At 42.5% G+C, this 17,428-nt stretch overlaps 1 protein-coding gene across 1 annotated transcript in view; it reads left to right on the top strand.

Moving 5' to 3' along the window:
• Positions 1-16,911: 16,911 nt before the first annotated feature.
• Positions 16,912-17,428, top strand: part of LOC135116194 (malignant T-cell-amplified sequence 1-like) — a 57,552-nt gene continuing 57,035 nt past the window's right edge. The window contains exon 1 of the mRNA XM_064033513.1: positions 16,912-17,058. Coding sequence (XP_063889583.1) covers positions 17,048-17,058 — 11 coding nt within the window. The 5' untranslated portion in view covers positions 16,912-17,047. The remainder of the gene's footprint in view (positions 17,059-17,428) is intronic.

The raw sequence follows: 17,428 nt of genomic DNA, 5'->3' as shown, positions 1-17,428 counted from the left end.
AACAAATTTTCGTCTCATCAACTCCTTTCCTCTAACTGACTGTCTTCAACCTCTCTCTCATTGCCGCAATGTTGCATCTCTAGCTGTCTTCTACCGCTATTTTCATGCTAACTGCTCTTCTGATCTTACTAACTGCATGCCTCCCTTCCTCCCGCGGCCTCGCAGCACAAGACTTTCTTCTTTCTCTCACCCCTATTCTGTCCACCTCTCTAATGCAAGAGTTAACCAGTATTCTCAGTCATTCATCCTTTTCTCTGGTAAACTCTGGAACTCCCTGCCACCTTCTGTATTTCCACCTTCCTATGACTTGAATTCCTTCAAGAGGGAGGTTTCCAGACACTTACCCTTCAATTTTTTACTACCGCTTTGGACCCTATTATGGGAGTGGCATCTCAGTGGGCATTTTTTTTTTATTGGATTTTTGTTTCCCTTAGCCGGTGTCCCTCCTACATAAAAAAAAAAAAAAAGTTGAGGCATTGAAGAAAAGGGGATAGTTGTTTGAAATTTTGTGTTGAGTTGATAGATGGAGGAATTGAGTTTTTGAGGCATTGAACAATACCAATTTTGCTCTGCCCCGATCAGAAATTTTAGATAGATCAGAAATCAGGCGTTCTGTGGCTTCCCTGTGTGAACTGTTTATTGCATGAAGGGTTGGACGTCTACGGAAAGATGTGGAAAGGGTGGTATCATCAGCGTAGGAATGGATGGTGTCACATTTTTTTTTTTTTTTGACAGCTCTTCCTCTTTTGTATTTTAATTAAAACTTTTTATTAAATTCTTGGGATATTTATTTAAGGTTAATATTGAATTACTTTTGCTTTGATTTAGTTTATTGTCCAATTTAGTTTTGACTTAGTTGTTGTTAATAGATACAGAAATATTTAAAAATAGATTAGTTGCCACCAGTCACGATTTCTGTCCAATAATAATGACCTTACTTTATATGGTAGCATTTTATCCGGATGTCTATAAGGCACTGGAAAACTGCATGACAACCAGATTGAATTTTATTGATGTTAGCTCCTAAATAACAAATAGTTTTCAAATTATTTTTGTCTCCTGATTCACAATGATATCTATAGAAATTAGTTCTGTTACCTTGGAATTATGGGACCTCCTATAACGGGGACTATGATAACTAATCAGTTCATGATAATAATAATTTAAATTAATATGTTATAACAAGTAATTGGTGCCTCAGGAACTTGCCTTAATTTTTTAAAGAAAACATCCTAACTGTACAGGTGTTACATTCAATTGTGTGTGTATCACTGATGTTTGATTACTACTTGATCATAAAACAATTTCCCTAATCTGTTTATATTCAAAATTTTGTTTACCCCTATCAAAAAATAAATAAATAAATAAATAGATAATAACTAAATGGCAAAGGGAATTTTACATCCTTCTGCTATCTGTGGAAAACAATGTCAGTTAGGCTCTGACACAAAAAATCTAATGGTCCCACGTACTCCTAGATTCTAACAATGTCTATTAATAATGTTTGGATTTAAATATTAACAAAGAATTTTTCTCAAAATACATGTTATCATCAGTTCTAGCATATTTTTTTATATTTTTTTCTTTAACCTACAATGTCTTGTGATTGGGATTTTTCATGTGACTGACCCAGTAGAACCCGAGAATATGTTTATTTTCCGGTTGCCCTGTAAACCAAGGCAACCGCACCATGTCCAAACAACTAATTCAACGATTTGTAGTTTACAACTTAATTTAATTTTCTTGTTCTAAAGTTTTACTGATTCCAAAAGTATATACATAATTTTGTTTACATAACCAAGAAGAAAGCAAATTTTTATAGCCATGACCGTACATTCCAGGAGGAGGCAGTAGACACCTGCCGAAACGATAATTACTCCCAGTGAGGTCTAAAGCACTGTTCAGGGGGTGCTGTGAACTTATCATTAAACCCAGCTGTGACCTCACTGAACGTTTCCCTTTGTGTCTCACAACACAAGGGGGCAGTCACAGCCTGCCCTCTTAAGACAACTCTCTTCCTCCACACAAAACTACAAGCACCTAATAACACACACACCCTTCACTCAAAAATTTTAAAATCATAATGGCGACTCCTACACCAGCATCGGAGTCCCCATCTGGGGAAGGGAACATAAATGTCTCCAGATCGGACTGCCTTTCTGTCGATGACCCTAAGTGTCTTGACACCCCCTCAACTTTTTCTTCATTAACTTCTGTAACATTCGCGTTCTAAGATCTAATTTTCAATCTGTAGAACACCACCTCTCCTCTTCTAAACCTCATCTTCTTTTCCTCACTGAAACTCAGATGTCTGAGGCAACTGACAGTAGCCCCTTTTCTGTTCCCTCCTACTTTCTCTATCCTCATTTTCGATCCAAAGCTGGATGCTGCGTTTATGTGCTCAGTGACTTAACCTGCTCTCGTGCCCACGCTCTTGAATCTTCCGAGTTTTCCACCATCTGGCTACGACTACAGAGTCACTCTCATACTAAATTTATCTGTGCTGTATACCTCTCACCTAACTCCTCTGACTATAAGAAATTCTTTGACTATTTAACTTCCAAAGTGAAGCACATTCTGACTCTCTTCCCTTTTGCAGAGATCTCCATTCTTGGAGACTTCAATGTTCACCACCAGCTTTGGCTTTCCTCTCCCTTCACTGACCATCCTGGTGAACTAGCCTACAACTTTGCTATCCTCCACAACCTAGAGCAATTGGTGCAACGCCCTACTCGTATTCCTGACCGTCTTGGAAATACGCCCAACATTCTTGACCTTTTCCTGACCTCTAATCCTTCTGCTTATGCTGTCACCCTTTCTTCTCCGTTGGGCTCCTCCGATCACAATCTCATATCTGTATCTTGTCCTATCGCTCCAATCCCTCCTCAGGATCCCCCTAAGCGAAGGTGCCTCTGGCGTTTTGCCTCTGCTAGTTGGGGGGACCTGAGGAGGTACTTTGCTGATTTTCCTTGGAATGACTACTGCTTCCGAGACCCGTCTTTGCGTGCTGAGCGCATAACAGAGGTGATAGTGTCTGGCATGGAGGCGTACATTCCTCACTCAAATTTCTCGTCCTAACTACCCCCCTACGGCTTCTATCCTTTTCTCTGTAACTTCATCTCAGGTTTTTCTTTCTATTGCTGCTGTGATAGACGGTCACTGTTCTTCTCCTAAATCTATTAACAGTGGTGTTACTCAGGGTTCTGTCCTGTCCCCACTCTCTTCTTATTATTCATTAATGATCTTCTAAACCAAACTTCTTGTCCTATCCACTCCTACGCTGATGATACCACCCTGCACTTTTCCACATCTTTTCATAGACGTCCAACCCTTCAGGAAGTAAACATTTCACGCAGGGAAGCCACAGAACGCTTGACTTCTGATCTTTCTAAAATTTCTGATTGGGGCAGAGCAAACTTAGTATTGTTCAATGCCTCAAAAACTCAATTCCTCCATCTATCAACTCGACACAACCTTCCAGACAACTATTCCCTCTTCTTCAATGACACAACTGTCCCCCTCTTCTACACTGAACATCCTTGGTCTGTCCTTTACTTATAATCTGAACTGGAAACTTCACATCTCATCTCTAGCTAAAACAGCTTCTATGAAGTTAGTCGTTCTGAGACGTCTCCGTCAGTTTTCTCAGCCCTGCAGCTGCTAACTCTGTACAAGAGCCTTATCCGTCCATGTATGAAGTATGCTTCACATGTCTGGGAGGATTCCACTCATACCGCTCTTCTAGACAAGGTGGAATCAAAAGCTTTTCGTCTCATCAACTCCTCTCCTCTAACTGACTGTCTTCAGCCTCTCTCTCATCGCCACAATGTTGCATCTCTTGCTGTCTTCTACCACTATTTTCATGCTAACTGCTCTTCTGATCTTGCTAACTGCATGCCTCCCCTTCTCCCGCGGCCCCGCTGCACAAGACTTTCTTCTTTCTCTCACCCCTATTCTGTCCACCTCTTTAATGCAAGAGTTAAATATTATTCTCAATCATTTGTCCCTTTCTCTGGTAAACTGGAACTCCCTGCCTGCTTCCGTATCTCCACCTTCCTATGACTTGAATTCCATCAAGAGGGAGGTTTCAAGACACTTATCCTTCAATTTTTGACTGTCGCTTTGGACCCTTTTATGGGACTGGCAATTCAGTGGGAATTTTTTTTTTTATTGGATTTTTGCTGCCCTTGGCCAGTGTCCATCCTACATAAATAAAAACATTCTTAATTTTCTTAAATATTTCATCCTTGTTTTTTAATTCTCTGAACAGATGCATTGCAGCATTGATGAAACAATCTTTCATATATTCGCAATCTGTAAAAGGTTTTCCACGTTTTGCAATCTCATGATTTATCACAAAACTGGCAGTAGATGTATCGTTGGAGGACTTCACCCATTTCACGAATACATTCTGACTCCGCTTTGCTCTGAGCTGCAGTTCCTCCACAGCTTTCTTTCTGGCATCTCCAACTGAATAATTTTCAGCAAAGTCACTGTGTTTCCTCTGAAAATGCCTCTCAAGCTTGGATTTTTTTTTATTGTTAGCCAGTTCTTCACTGCATATGAGGCACAAAGGGTGCCCTCTAGAATTCTGAACAAATGCAAATGCTCGGTCCATTCACTCCTAAACTCTCTATTTTCATCTTCAATTTTCCTCTTCCTCGATGCCATTTCTCCAGTAATTGATTACGTCTGAATATCTTTCGCTGAAGAAAAGTCATAATAGCAGCAGCAGGAGTAGTAGTAGTAGCAGTATCTCTCTCTCTCTCTCTCTCTCTCTCTCTCTCTCTCTCTCTCTCTCTCTCTCTCTCTCTCTCTCTCTCTCTCTCTCTCTCTTTCTCTCTCTCTCTCATTTTTCTACATGTCCCACAATAAGATAGACAATTTTATGTAGGTGGCAGGAGCCACACATATCTCTTGAAAGAGCTGCACGCGGCTCTGGAGCCACAGGTTGCTGACCTCTGTCCTAAAGAAACTGGTGAAATACCCTACTTGCTTTGGTGATTGTCTTGGAGATACGCTCAGCATTCTTGACCTTTTCCTAACCTCTAATCCTTCAGCTTATGCTGTTACCCTATCTTCTCCGTTAGACTCCTCCAATCACAGTCTCATATCTTGTCCTATCTCTCCAGTCCCTCCTCAGGATTCCATAATTGGAGGTGCCTCTGGTGTTTTGCCTCTGCTAGTTGGGGGGTCACTAAAGGAGCTATTTTGCTGATTTTCCTTGGAATGACTACTACTTCCGTGATAGAGACCCATCTCTGTGTACCAGGCACATAACAGAGGTGATAGTCTTTGGCACTGAGGCGTACATTCATCACTCTTTTTCTCAACCTAAACCTTCCAAACCTTGCTTAAATACAACCTGTTCTCTTGCTACACATGATAGAGAGGTGGCTCACAAGAGGTAATTGAGCCTTCCATTACCAGAACCTCATGCACTTTATATTTCTGCCCAGAACCATGCCAAGTCTGTTCTCCAACTAGCCAAAAATTCCTTCATTAATAGAAACTGTCAAAAATCTTTCAAGATCTAACTCCCCCTCGTAACTTCTCCCCTTCGTAACTGACTAGCCAAAAATGTCTCCAATAACTTTGTTTCATCTTCTTTCCTTCCTTTATTTCTCTAAAGTTGAATTCTTCACTTAAACCTTTGCTAAAAACTCTACCCTTTGACGATTCAGGGCTTGTTCCTCCCTCTCCTCCACCCTCTGACTACTTCATGCTACCTATTAAAATTCTTTACAATGATGTTTTCCATGCCCTTGCTGGCTTAAACCCTCAGAACGTTTATGGACATGATGTGGTCCCTCCTGTTGTTCTCTGAAACTGCGCCTCCGTGCTTGCACCTTGCCTAGTCAAACTCTTTCATCTCTGTCTGCCAACATCTACCTTTCTTTCCTGCTGGAAGTTTACTTACATTCAACCTGTTCCTAAAAAAGGGTGACCGTTCTAATCCCTCAAATTACCGCCCTACTGCTTTAACTTCCTGCCTATCTAAAGTTTTTGAATCTATTCTCATCAGGAAGATTCTTATATATCTATCACTTCACAACCTTCTATCTAATCACAAGTATGGGTTCTGTCAAGGTGATCTTCTGGCTTTCCTTTCTGAGACTTAGTCATCCTCTTTTAGAGATTTTAGTGAAACTTTTGTTGTTGCCTTAGACATATGAAAAGACTGGCACAAAGCTTTGATTTCCAAACTACCCTCCTACAGCTTCTAACGTTCTTTCTGTAGTTTAATCTCAAGTTTCCTTTTTGACCATCCTATTGCTGCTGTGGTAGATGTGTGGTAGATGTCACTGTTCTTTTCCTAATCTATTAACAGTGGTGTTCCTCGGGGTTCTGTCCTGTCACCCACTCTCTTCCTATTATTCATCAATGATCTTCTAAACCAAACTTCTTTTCCTATTGTCATGGGACAAAATAGCAATTATGAAAAAAAAAAAAGAGAAGACAGTACTATCCAAATAATAATAATCCCATGAAATAAATGGTGTAGCCTAAATTTTTTATTTTTATTTTTTTTTTATGTAGGAAGGACAATGGCCAAGGGTAACAAAAATCCAATAAAAAAATGCCCACTGAAATGCCAGTCCCATAAAAGGGTCAAAACAGTGGTAAAAAATTGATGAATAAGTGTCTTGAAACCTCCCTCTTGAAGGAATTCAAGTCATAGCAAAGTGGAAATATAGAAGCAGGCAGGGAGTTCCAGAGTTTACCAGAGAAAGGGATGAATGATTGAGAGCACTGGTTAACTCTTGCGTTAGAGAGGTGGACAGAATAGGGGTGAGAAAAATAAGAAAGTCTTGTGCAGCGAGGCCACAGGAGGAGGGGAGGCATGCAGTTAGCAAGATCAGAGGAGCAGTTAGCATGAAAATAGCGGTAGAAGACAGCTAGAGATGCAACATTGCGGCAGTGAGAGAGAGGCTGAAGACAGTCAGTTAGAGGAGAGGAGTTGATGAGACGAAAATTTTTTTATTCTACCCTGTCTAGAAGAGCAGTATGAGTGGAACCCCCCCCCCCCCAAGACATGTGAAGCATACTCCATATGAGTTAGCAGCTGGGGGGGGGGTGAGAAAAACTGGCGGAGACGTCTCAGAACACCTAACTTCATAGAAGCTGTTTTAGCTAGAGATGTGATGTGAAGTTTCCAGTTCAGATTATAAGTAAAGGACAGACCGAGGATGTTCAATGTAGAACAGGGGGACAGTTGAGTATCATTGAAGAAGAGGGGATAGTTGTCTGGAAGGTTGTGTCGAGTTGATAGATAGAGGAATTGAGTTTTTGAGGCATTGAACAATACCAAGTTTGTTCTACCCCAATCAGAAATTTTAGAAAGATCAGAAGTCAAGCGTTCTGTGGCTTACCTGCGTGAAATGTTTACTTCCTGAAGGGTTGGATGTCTATGAAAAGACGTGGAAAAGTGCAGGGTGGTACCATCAGCGTAGGAGTGGATAGGACAAGAAGTTTGGTTTAGAAGATCATTAATGAATAATAAGAAGAGAGTGGGTGACAGGACAGAACCCTGAGGAACATCACTGTTAATAGATTTAGGAGAAGAACAGTGACCGTCTACCACAGCAGCAATAGAACGGTCAGAAAGGAAACCTGAGATGAAGTTACAGAGAGGACAGAAGCCGTAGGAGGGTAGTTTGGAAATCAAAGCTTTGTGCCAGACTCTCTCAAAAGCTTTTAATATGTCCAAGGCAACAGCAAAAGTTTCACCAAAATCTCTAAAAGAGGATGACCAAGACTCAGTAAGGAAAGCCAGAAGATCCTTGACAGAACCCATACTGACGATCAGATAGAAGGTTGTGAAGTGATAGATGTTTAAGAATCTTCCTGTTGAGGATAGATTGAAAAACCTTAAATAGGCAGGAAATTAAAGCAATAGGACGGTAGTTTGAGGGATTAGAACGGTCACCCTTTTTAGGAACAGGTTGAATGTAGGCAAACTTCCAGCAAGAAGGAAAGGTAGATGTTGACAGACAGAGCTGAAAGAGTTTGACTAGGCAAGGTGCAAGCACGGAGGCACAGTTTCGGAGAACAATAGGAGGGACCCCATCAGGTGTACAGTGTGGAGTGACTTCCTGAAACTCAGCTGTACAGCCAGGTACTTGTGTATATGAACTCTAGGTTCCTTCCCTCCTTGTAGAGCGGTTGCAGGTCCGGGTGTTGTTTAAACAAGGCTGCAAACCAGCTGAAAAATTCACTGGTGGTCTTTCCATGGCCAGGGAGGAACAGCAGGCGGCGTCTTTGTCTGGAGTCTGGGGCAGGAGCGGAGGCACGCCTAAGTGAAGGCTGGTCGGTAGTGGCAGTACTCTGTTGACTGCCTTGGGTGGATGGTGCGGGACGAGGGTTCTCAACAATGTCCATGTCCTCCAGGGAAGCTAAGCCGTCTTCCACCACGAGAAGATCCTCGGCGGGCATGGTGCTTTGTCCTGCTGAGACAAGCACGTACTGACCACTGCTAAGAGGCCTGGGCTGGGTCGCTTGCTCTTGTCGTCGAAACTATCAAGGCCTCCTATTTGTGGTTGACAAATCGAACCTAGACCTCCCTTAGTAGCCACTGAGTAGACATGATCACTCAAAACCTCTTCAGATTTCCGCTTTTGAGGGCAGCCACTCGTGTAAACAAGCGGAGCGGAAAAAAAAACGGCGTCCTTCCGACACAGCGGCCAGGACTCAACTCGACGCAGCAACGTGTGCCAGATGTGACATGGGAGATGATGAGACGTTGGAGCATGTGGTACTGGAGTGTGTGAAGTATGCCAGAGACAGGAATAAGATGGTACAAGTGGTGTTGAGGGAATTGGGACATGCTAGTGGAAAAGACAGGTATGGATGGTGCTGCTGCTGGGAATGTGTGGGGAGACGAATGAAAGGATGAGTGAGGGTGTGAAAGGGTTCCTGGAGAAAATGTGGCGTGCTAGATGTAGGAACTAGTGGTGTGATGGCAGCTGTATGACTCTGTATGCCGTTTTCTGTTTGACGTTCTTTCTTTTTTCCCCTACAGGAATGCCGATGCAAAGGCCTGGCTTAGGAGGAATCCTGTGCCTCCTGTAAGATCAGGATCAAGTGGTCAACAAGTGACTTATTACTCAAACACTACTTGAAACTACAGAAAATAAGGGAAGGAAGAGAAGAGACAAGAAAACGCCGTCATTTTGAGTGGACGTTCTTCCGGTCCACAGCCTGAGGACTGTACGCACACACACCAGACAGGTATAAAAATGCTCCAGCAACTATATACATTGTTAATTATGTATACATATTTGATATTTTCTCACACAACTTGCACCAACAGAAAGGTGTGAATGCGGTGTGATCGCTTAGACAAGAGAAACGTCAAACAGTGTATTCCCAGTGTGAGATGACATCCTCAATGCTCTCCTGGAGGTAAAGGTAGACAACCTTGTCTTAGACCTATTTAACATGTCTCCCACTGCAGGCAAGCTTGCCCACTCCTGGAAAACAGCCATTATCATCCTAATCCCCAAAGGTGATGGCATCTTTCGCCCCATTTCTCTCACCAGCTGTCTGTGTAAGATGATGGAACGGGTAATATTGAACAGGCTTATATATAAGGTAGGTCATGTACTCTCTGGCAATGTACATGGCTTTCTAAAAGGTCTTTCCACAAGTCATTGTTTTGTTGAGTGCAGAGCTTTCGTTGATCTCAAGGGTGCCTTGATCTCAAGGATGCCAACAAAGATGTTATTATGGAGGAACTCGTTCTCAAAGGTAGATTATTAGGATGGATCAGAGACTATTTGTACAATAGAACAGCACAGGTTTGGTTTCAAGGTGCAGTCTCCTCTGAGGAAGTCTTTGAGCTTGGAACACCACAGGGTGGAGTCCTTAGTCCAATGCTTTTCAATGTTTTAATGGACAAAATTGCGCGTTGTTCCTACCTGCAGGGCACCCAGGTCCTCATCTATGCTGATGACATACTCCTCCAGTGCCCCACACCCAGGATTCTCCAGTTAGCTCTGTCACAACTAGCAGCATTGTGTGTTCAAATGGGACTTGTAATTAATGAATGTAAAACCAAATTTCAAGTTAAAGGGAAGGTCTCTCGACCGCCCACTGTAAATAATGTTTCCATCCCTAGAGTTCATATACACAAGTACCTGGGTGTACAGCTGAGTTTCAGGAAGTCACTCCACGCTGTACACTATGTTCGAGACCTCTGTCTGCCACAGCTAGTGCCACTTCAGCTGTTAGCAAACAGGGGCCTGGGGACTGGCATTCCAGTCCTAAGGATGTTCTATATATCTGTTGTACGATCTCTCATTGACTACACAGCCCATATTTTAATACAGTTTAGTGCCACCCAACTATGTCCCCTGGAGCTTGTTTAGAATGAAACTATGAGAATAACTTTGGGATTCCCAAGGACTGCTTGGATTGAGGTCCTCAGAGCTGAACTGCACCTGCCGAGTATTATGTGTAGGATACAGGAGATTACTTGTACTGTTGGTCAGATGCTATGCACAGGTTCCAACTCTCTGAAGGGATCACTGACCCCCCCTGTATTGTGATCCTCGGACTCCTACAACTCCATACCTCAGGAAGATCTTGAGAGTTCTTGCAATTGTAGGTATAGCCGAGGCCTGTATTAACGTTGTTGTCACCACTCCAACCCATTTGGAACCCTCACCGTGTCAGTGTTGATATTCACTCACTGCATCAGCCCAAGAGGGATTGGTCCCCTCATGTGCTGCAAAACATGTTCATGACTAAATTGTTGAAGTACCCCCACGTTCAGGCTATTCATATTTATTGTGATGAATCAGTCAATGGCAGCAGATCCGGATGTGGGCTGTTCATCTGTGGTTACATTTCTGCCAATCACCACACTGACACTGAGGTTTCCAGGCAGCTCCCTGCACACATGTCCTCCTCTAGGGCAGAACTGTATGCTGTTCTGGAGGCGCTCCATATTGTGGCGCCTCTCCGTAAGGATGTATTTTTTGTTGACAGTCAGGCTGCACTGTATGCTCCCCCAATCTACCTCCCCCATGAACTGTGATCTAGTTAATAAATGTCTTGATCTCATCCACGCCCTAGAAGGTGCTGGTGCCACGGTTCACTTCACCTGGATACCCTCTCATGTGGGTATCCCGCTTAACGAAGAGGCAGACCGCCTTGCTCAATGTGCCCTTCAGGACGACGCAGTGGACCCTGGTGCTGAGTACACTCTGGGCTATGTTAAGAGTAGCATTAAGGACTTTGTACATAGTAGCATTAGTGATCAGTTGGAGCTTTGTTGCCATAGGGGCAGTGGCAGTAGTATTCACTATGTACATGTCTCCCAGAGCTGTGCTTACACCTATGGAAGACACACTGCACCACACGACAGGATGGCAGTGAGGCTCAGATTAGGCTATAAATACTTTTGGGAGGTCAGTGCTTCTGGTGTATGCTGTGTGCTGTGTGCTGCATGCCGCACCAAGAGGACACACTCTGTGTCATTATGTCACGGAATGTTCTCTTATTGCTAAAGTTAGGCTGTGAAGTCAACGTGACTTGTATACCCTCATTGACCATTTCTTAGACTCAGCCACTCTCAGGGATATACTTGAGGAATATCCTACATTTGCTCCCAGACTGTAGGATATTTATGTAGTAAGGTGTGCAATATCTGTATTTATTTATTTACTTATATTCTTGTAATGTATACTATCTGTTTTTATATTTTTTGATACTCTACCCTTAAGTCTTTGCTTAGGAGGTGGGTGGCAATGTCTGTCCTCCTCCTTTGTTGTATTTCATTATTAATGCAACAATAAATGTATCAATCAATCAATCACATTGTTGCGTGACTCAGACCATCTTTACATTCACATCCATACACTGTGCTTTCGCTTGGAAGAGATCCCCAACCAGGCTTCACTCATATCACTTTCCATACATCAGAGCCTTTTTCTCTCGATACCACTCCAAAGTACTCTTTTGTTCCATCTTATTCTTCCATTCACTCAATTCCATATGGTTCACCACTTTCTTACATCCTATTTTAAGCCCTTTCCATTTCTGACACATACTCCAGTCACTCTCAACATGCCTCCCCTCAAACCGCTGAAAAGCTCAAGTTGTTTCCAAACCACTCTTTACTACCATATCATAGGAGGAGGCAGTAGACACCTGCCGAAACGATAATTACTCCCAGTGAGGTCTAAAGCACTGTTCAGGGGGTGCTGTGAACTTATCATTAAACCCAGCTGTGACCTCACTGAACGTTTCCCTTTGTGTCTCACAACACAAGGGGGTGGTCACAGCCTGCCCTCTAAAGACAACTCTCTTCCTCCACACAAAACTACAAGCACCTAATAACACACACACCCTTCACTCCAAAAATTTTAAAATCATGGCGACTCCTACACCAGCCTCGGAGTCCCCATCTGGGGAGGGGACCATAAATGTCCCCAGGTCGGACTGCCTTTCCGTCGACGACCCTAAGTGTCTTGACACCCCCCTCAACTTTTTCTTCATTAACTTCTGCAACATTCGCGGTCTAAGATCTAATTTTCAATCTGTAGAACACCACCTCTCCTCTTCTAAACCTCATCTTCTTTTCCTCACTGAAACTCAGGTGTCTGAGGCAACTGACAGTAGCCCCTTTTCTGTTCCCTCCTACTTTCTCTATCCTCATTTTCGATCCAAAGCTGGATGCTGCGTTTATGTGCGCAATGACTTAACCTGCTCTCGTGCCCACGCTCTTGAATCTTCCGAGTTTTCCACCATCTGGCTACGACTACAGAGTCATTCTCATACTAAATTTATCTGTGCTGTATACCTCTCTCCTAACTCCTCTGACTATAAGAAATTCTTTGACTACTTAACTTCCAAAGTGGAGCACATTCTGACCCTCTTCCCTTTTGCAGAGATCTCCATTCTTGGAGACTTCAATGTTCACCACCAGCTTTGGCTTTCCTCTCCCTTCACTGACCATCCTGGTGAACTAGCCTACAACTTTGCTATCCTCCATGACCTAGAGCAATTGGTGCAACACCCTACTCGTATTCCTGACCGTCTTGGAGATACGCCCAACATTCTTGACCTTTTCCTGACCTCTAATCCTTCTGCTTATGCTGTCACCCTTTCTTCTCCGTTGGGCTCCTCCGATCACAATCTCATATCTTTATCTTGTCCTATCACTCCAATCCCTCCTCAGGATCCCCCTAAGCGAAGGTGCCTCTGGCGTTTTGCCTCTGCTAGTTGGGGGGACCTGAGGCGGTATTTTTCTGATTTTCCTTGGAATGACTACTGCTTCCGTGTCAGAGACCCGTCTTTGTGTGCTGAGCGCATAACAGAGGTGATAGTGTCTGGCATGGAGGCGTACATTCCTCACTCTTTTTCTCGTCCTAAACCTTCTAAACCTTGGTTTAACACAGCTTGTTCTCGTGCTATACATGATAGAGAGGTGGCCCACAAAAGGTACTTAAGCCTTCCTTCACCAGAATCTCATGCACTTTATATTTCTGCCCGGAACCATGCCAAGTCTGTTCTCCAACTAGCCAAAAACTCCTTCATTAACAGAAAATGTCAAAACCTTTCAAGATCTAACTCCCCTCGTGATTTCTGGCATCTAGCCAAAAATATCTCCAATAACTTTGCTTCTTCTTCTTTCCCTCCTCTACTTCAACCAGATGGCACCACTGCTATCACATCTATTTCTAAAGCTGAACTCTTTGCTCAAACCTTTGCTAAAAACTCTACCTTGGACGATTCTGGGCTTGTTCCTCCCTCTCCTCCACCCTCTGACTACTTCATGCCTCGTATTAAAATTCTTCGTAATGATGTTTTCCATGCCCTCGCTGGCCTAAACCCTCAGAAGGCTTATGGACCTGATGGGGTCCCTCCTATTGTTCTCCGAAACTGTGCCTCCGTGCTTGCACCTTGCCTAGTCAAACTCTTTCAGCTCTGTCTGTCAACATCTACCTTTCCTTCTTGCTGGAAGTTTGCCTACATTCAACCTGTTCCTAAAAAGGGTGACCGCTCTAATCCCTCAAACTACCGTCCTATTGCTTTAATTTCCTGCTTATCTAAAGTTTTTGAATCTATCCTCAACAGGAAGATTCTTAAACATCTATCACTTCACAACCTTCTATCTGATCGCCAGTATGGGTTCCGTCAAGGCCGCTCTACTGGTGATCTTCTGGCTTTCCTTACTGAGTCTTGGTCATCCTCTTTTAGAGACTTTGGTGAAACTTTTGCTGTTGCTTGGACATATCAAAAGCCTTTGATAGAGTCTGGCACAAAGCTTTGATTTCCAAACTACCCTCCTACGGTTTCTATCCTTCTCTCTGTAACTTCATCTCAAGTTTCCTTTCTGACCGTTCTATTGCTGCTGTGGTAGACGGTCACTGTTCTTCTCCTAAATCTATTAACAGTGGTGTTCCTCAGGGTTCTGTCCTGTCACCCACTCTCTTCTTATTATTCATTAATGATCTTCTAAACCAAACTTCTTGTCCTATCCACTCCTATGCTGATGATACCACCCTGCACTTTTCCACGTCTTTTCATAGACGTCCAACCCTTCAGGAGGTAAACATATCACGCAGGGAAGCCACAGAACGCCTGACTTCTGATCTTTCTAAAATTTCTGATTGGGGCAGAGCAAACTTGGTATTGTTCAATGCCTCAAAAACTCAATTCCTCCATCTATCAACTCGACACAATCTTCCAGACAACTATCCCCTCTTCTTCAATGACACTCAACTATCCCCCTCTTCTACACTGAACATCCTTGGTCTGTCCTTTACTTATAATCTGAACTGGAAACTTCACATCTCATCTCTAGCTAAAACAGCTTCTATGAAATTAGGTGTTCTGAGATGTCTCCGCCAGTTTTTCTCACCCCCCCAGCTGCTAACTCTGTACAAGGGCCTTATCCGTCCATGTATGGAGTATGCTTCACATGTCTGGGGGGGTTCCACTCATACTGCTGTTCTAGACAGGGTGGAATCAAAAGCTTTTCGTCTCATCAACTCCTCTCCTCTAACTGACTGTCTTCAGCCTCTCTCTCACCGCCGCAATGTTGCATCTCTAGCTGTCTTCTACCGCTATTTTCATGCTAACTGCTCTTCTGATATTGCTAACTGCATGCCTCCCCTCCTTCCGCGGCCTCGCTGCACAAGACTTTCATCTTTCTCTCACTCCTATTCTGTCCACCTCTCTAACGCAAGAGTTAACCAGTATTCTCAATCATTCATCCCTTTCTCTGGTAAACTCTGGAATTCCTTGCCTGCTTCTGTATTTCCACCTTCCTATGACTTGAATTCCTTCAAGAGGGAGGTTTCAAGACACTTATCCACCAATTTTTGACCACTGCTTTGACCCTTTTGGGACTGGCATTTCAGTGGGCATTTTTTTTTTATTAGATTGTTGTTGCCCTTGGCCAGTATCCTTCCTACATAAAAAAAAAAAAAAAAAAAAAAAAAAAAAACCATCTTAACATTTCTTCTCCCACCTGCTACTCCTGACATTCCACAGAAACATCTTTCTCACTAGTCTCGCATCATCCATTAGCTCTAATCTAGCTTTGTACCTCAAGGGTGCTTTTGCATGTCTTTCTCTAAAAGTACTCCATCCCATGTCCCCTCTCAAGGCCTCTATCTGTCCATACCTTGCTGCATTAAGTGCCATCCTTGTTACTTTATTCTGTCCTACTTCTAACTTCTCTAATTTATTTTCATTCCACACAATCAAATCCATACCATACATAATGCTCGGAACAGCCACGTTCTTCCAAACTTCTCGCAGCACGTAATATTTACTCGCTCTCATCCTTGGTGTATTTCCTAGATGACCCACCCACTGGTTCACCATGTTTTATCTTTTCATTCTTTGTCTTCACACAGCCATTCTGATTCATCCACATCCTCAGGTATTCATCTGTCTGTTGCAAGTCATTCCCTCCCAGTCTCCACAGGGTTTCTCTCATCCTCTGAACTATTCACAATCATTACCTTGCTTTTCTCACTGCTAAATCTCACACCAAAGTCCCTTCCATACCCATCTACAACATCAAACAAACTTTGAAGCTCATCTGCTGATTCACTCATAACCACTACGTATATCATCTGCATAAAAAAAAAAAAAACACATATTATTCCCCCACACGCGCTCCGACATTCATTCCTCTCATTCTGGCTTCTTCCTCCTCTGTATACAAGCTAAAAAGCGTTGGTGACAAAATACAGCCTTGCCTAACTCCTCTCTCACGCTTTAGCCAATCTTTCTATATCTCCTAGTCTATATCTAGCTCTTGTGTCCACTTACATATTTCGCACTGTTAACTACCATTGCACTCAACCCAGTCTTTTTTTAAGATTCTACTAGCATTTCTCTGTTCACTCTATCATAAACTTTTTCTGTCTAGGAAATCTAAGTACAGTTTACTGCCATCCTTCTTTCCACTTGAGACGACAGACTTAATTTCTGATGAATGATGCAAGACCATGACTCGAGCTACCTGTGGCATTAAGATCAAGATAATTTCTATATATATATATTTTTTTTGCTCTCTCTCTCTCTCTCTCTCTCTCTCTCTCTCCCTATATTATATATATATATATATATATATATATATATATATATATATATATATATATATATATATATATATATATATATATATATATATATATATATATATATATATATATATATATATATATATATATGTATATATATATACGCACATAAAATAAATAAATTTATAAGTCTATTCTTGGGAAAACTAAAACTAGTTACGTCACTGTTTCATGTCTGAAATCGAAAGTTACTACACTTACATGAAAATTCGGTCCCACATTAATGATTAAGAACTGATAAATATTTATGGATTCTAGAGTTTAGCATCGTATGAAAGAAAGTACCTGAAATATTTGAATATGAATAACAATTGACGTAAGATAAATCTGGGGCCATGACTGAAATGCAGTGTGCGCCGAAGACTCCAGAGGCAGCAGACAGCAGAGGGGTCTCGCCTTCGTATTTTCTGTCGTCGTAATATTTACTTACAGCAACCATGTTTAAAAAGTGAGTTTTGAACACAATATACTACTTTACATTGTTATGGTAACCTTGGCAATGAGGTGTGTTGCCCAGATAAATGGGCTGTGGTCCATACAGGCTGTGTGCCTGCAAGGCCTGTGTCTCGCAGCGGCCCACCGGGCAGAGGCAGAGACTGGCCTGTCACCTCATGGCCCCGGGATGACACTATACCCGCACCCAGAATATTTTTTACAAACACAATAGAAACTGAAGTTTGATTCAGTGTAGAAGGTTGTCATGAATTCAGGATTTTCTTTGATAATTGTTAGGACGTGTCCTAATTTTTATTTTTATTTTTTTCTGACGCAGTGAAATGTTTAGATTATTATAAGGCTCATGTATACTGAGGAAGAAT

The sequence above is a fragment of the Scylla paramamosain genome, chromosome 30 (assembly GCF_035594125.1).
Source record: "Scylla paramamosain isolate STU-SP2022 chromosome 30, ASM3559412v1, whole genome shotgun sequence".
NCBI classification, from domain to species: domain Eukaryota; kingdom Metazoa; phylum Arthropoda; class Malacostraca; order Decapoda; family Portunidae; genus Scylla; species Scylla paramamosain.
This window is presented reverse-complemented; position numbering and strand designations above follow the sequence as displayed.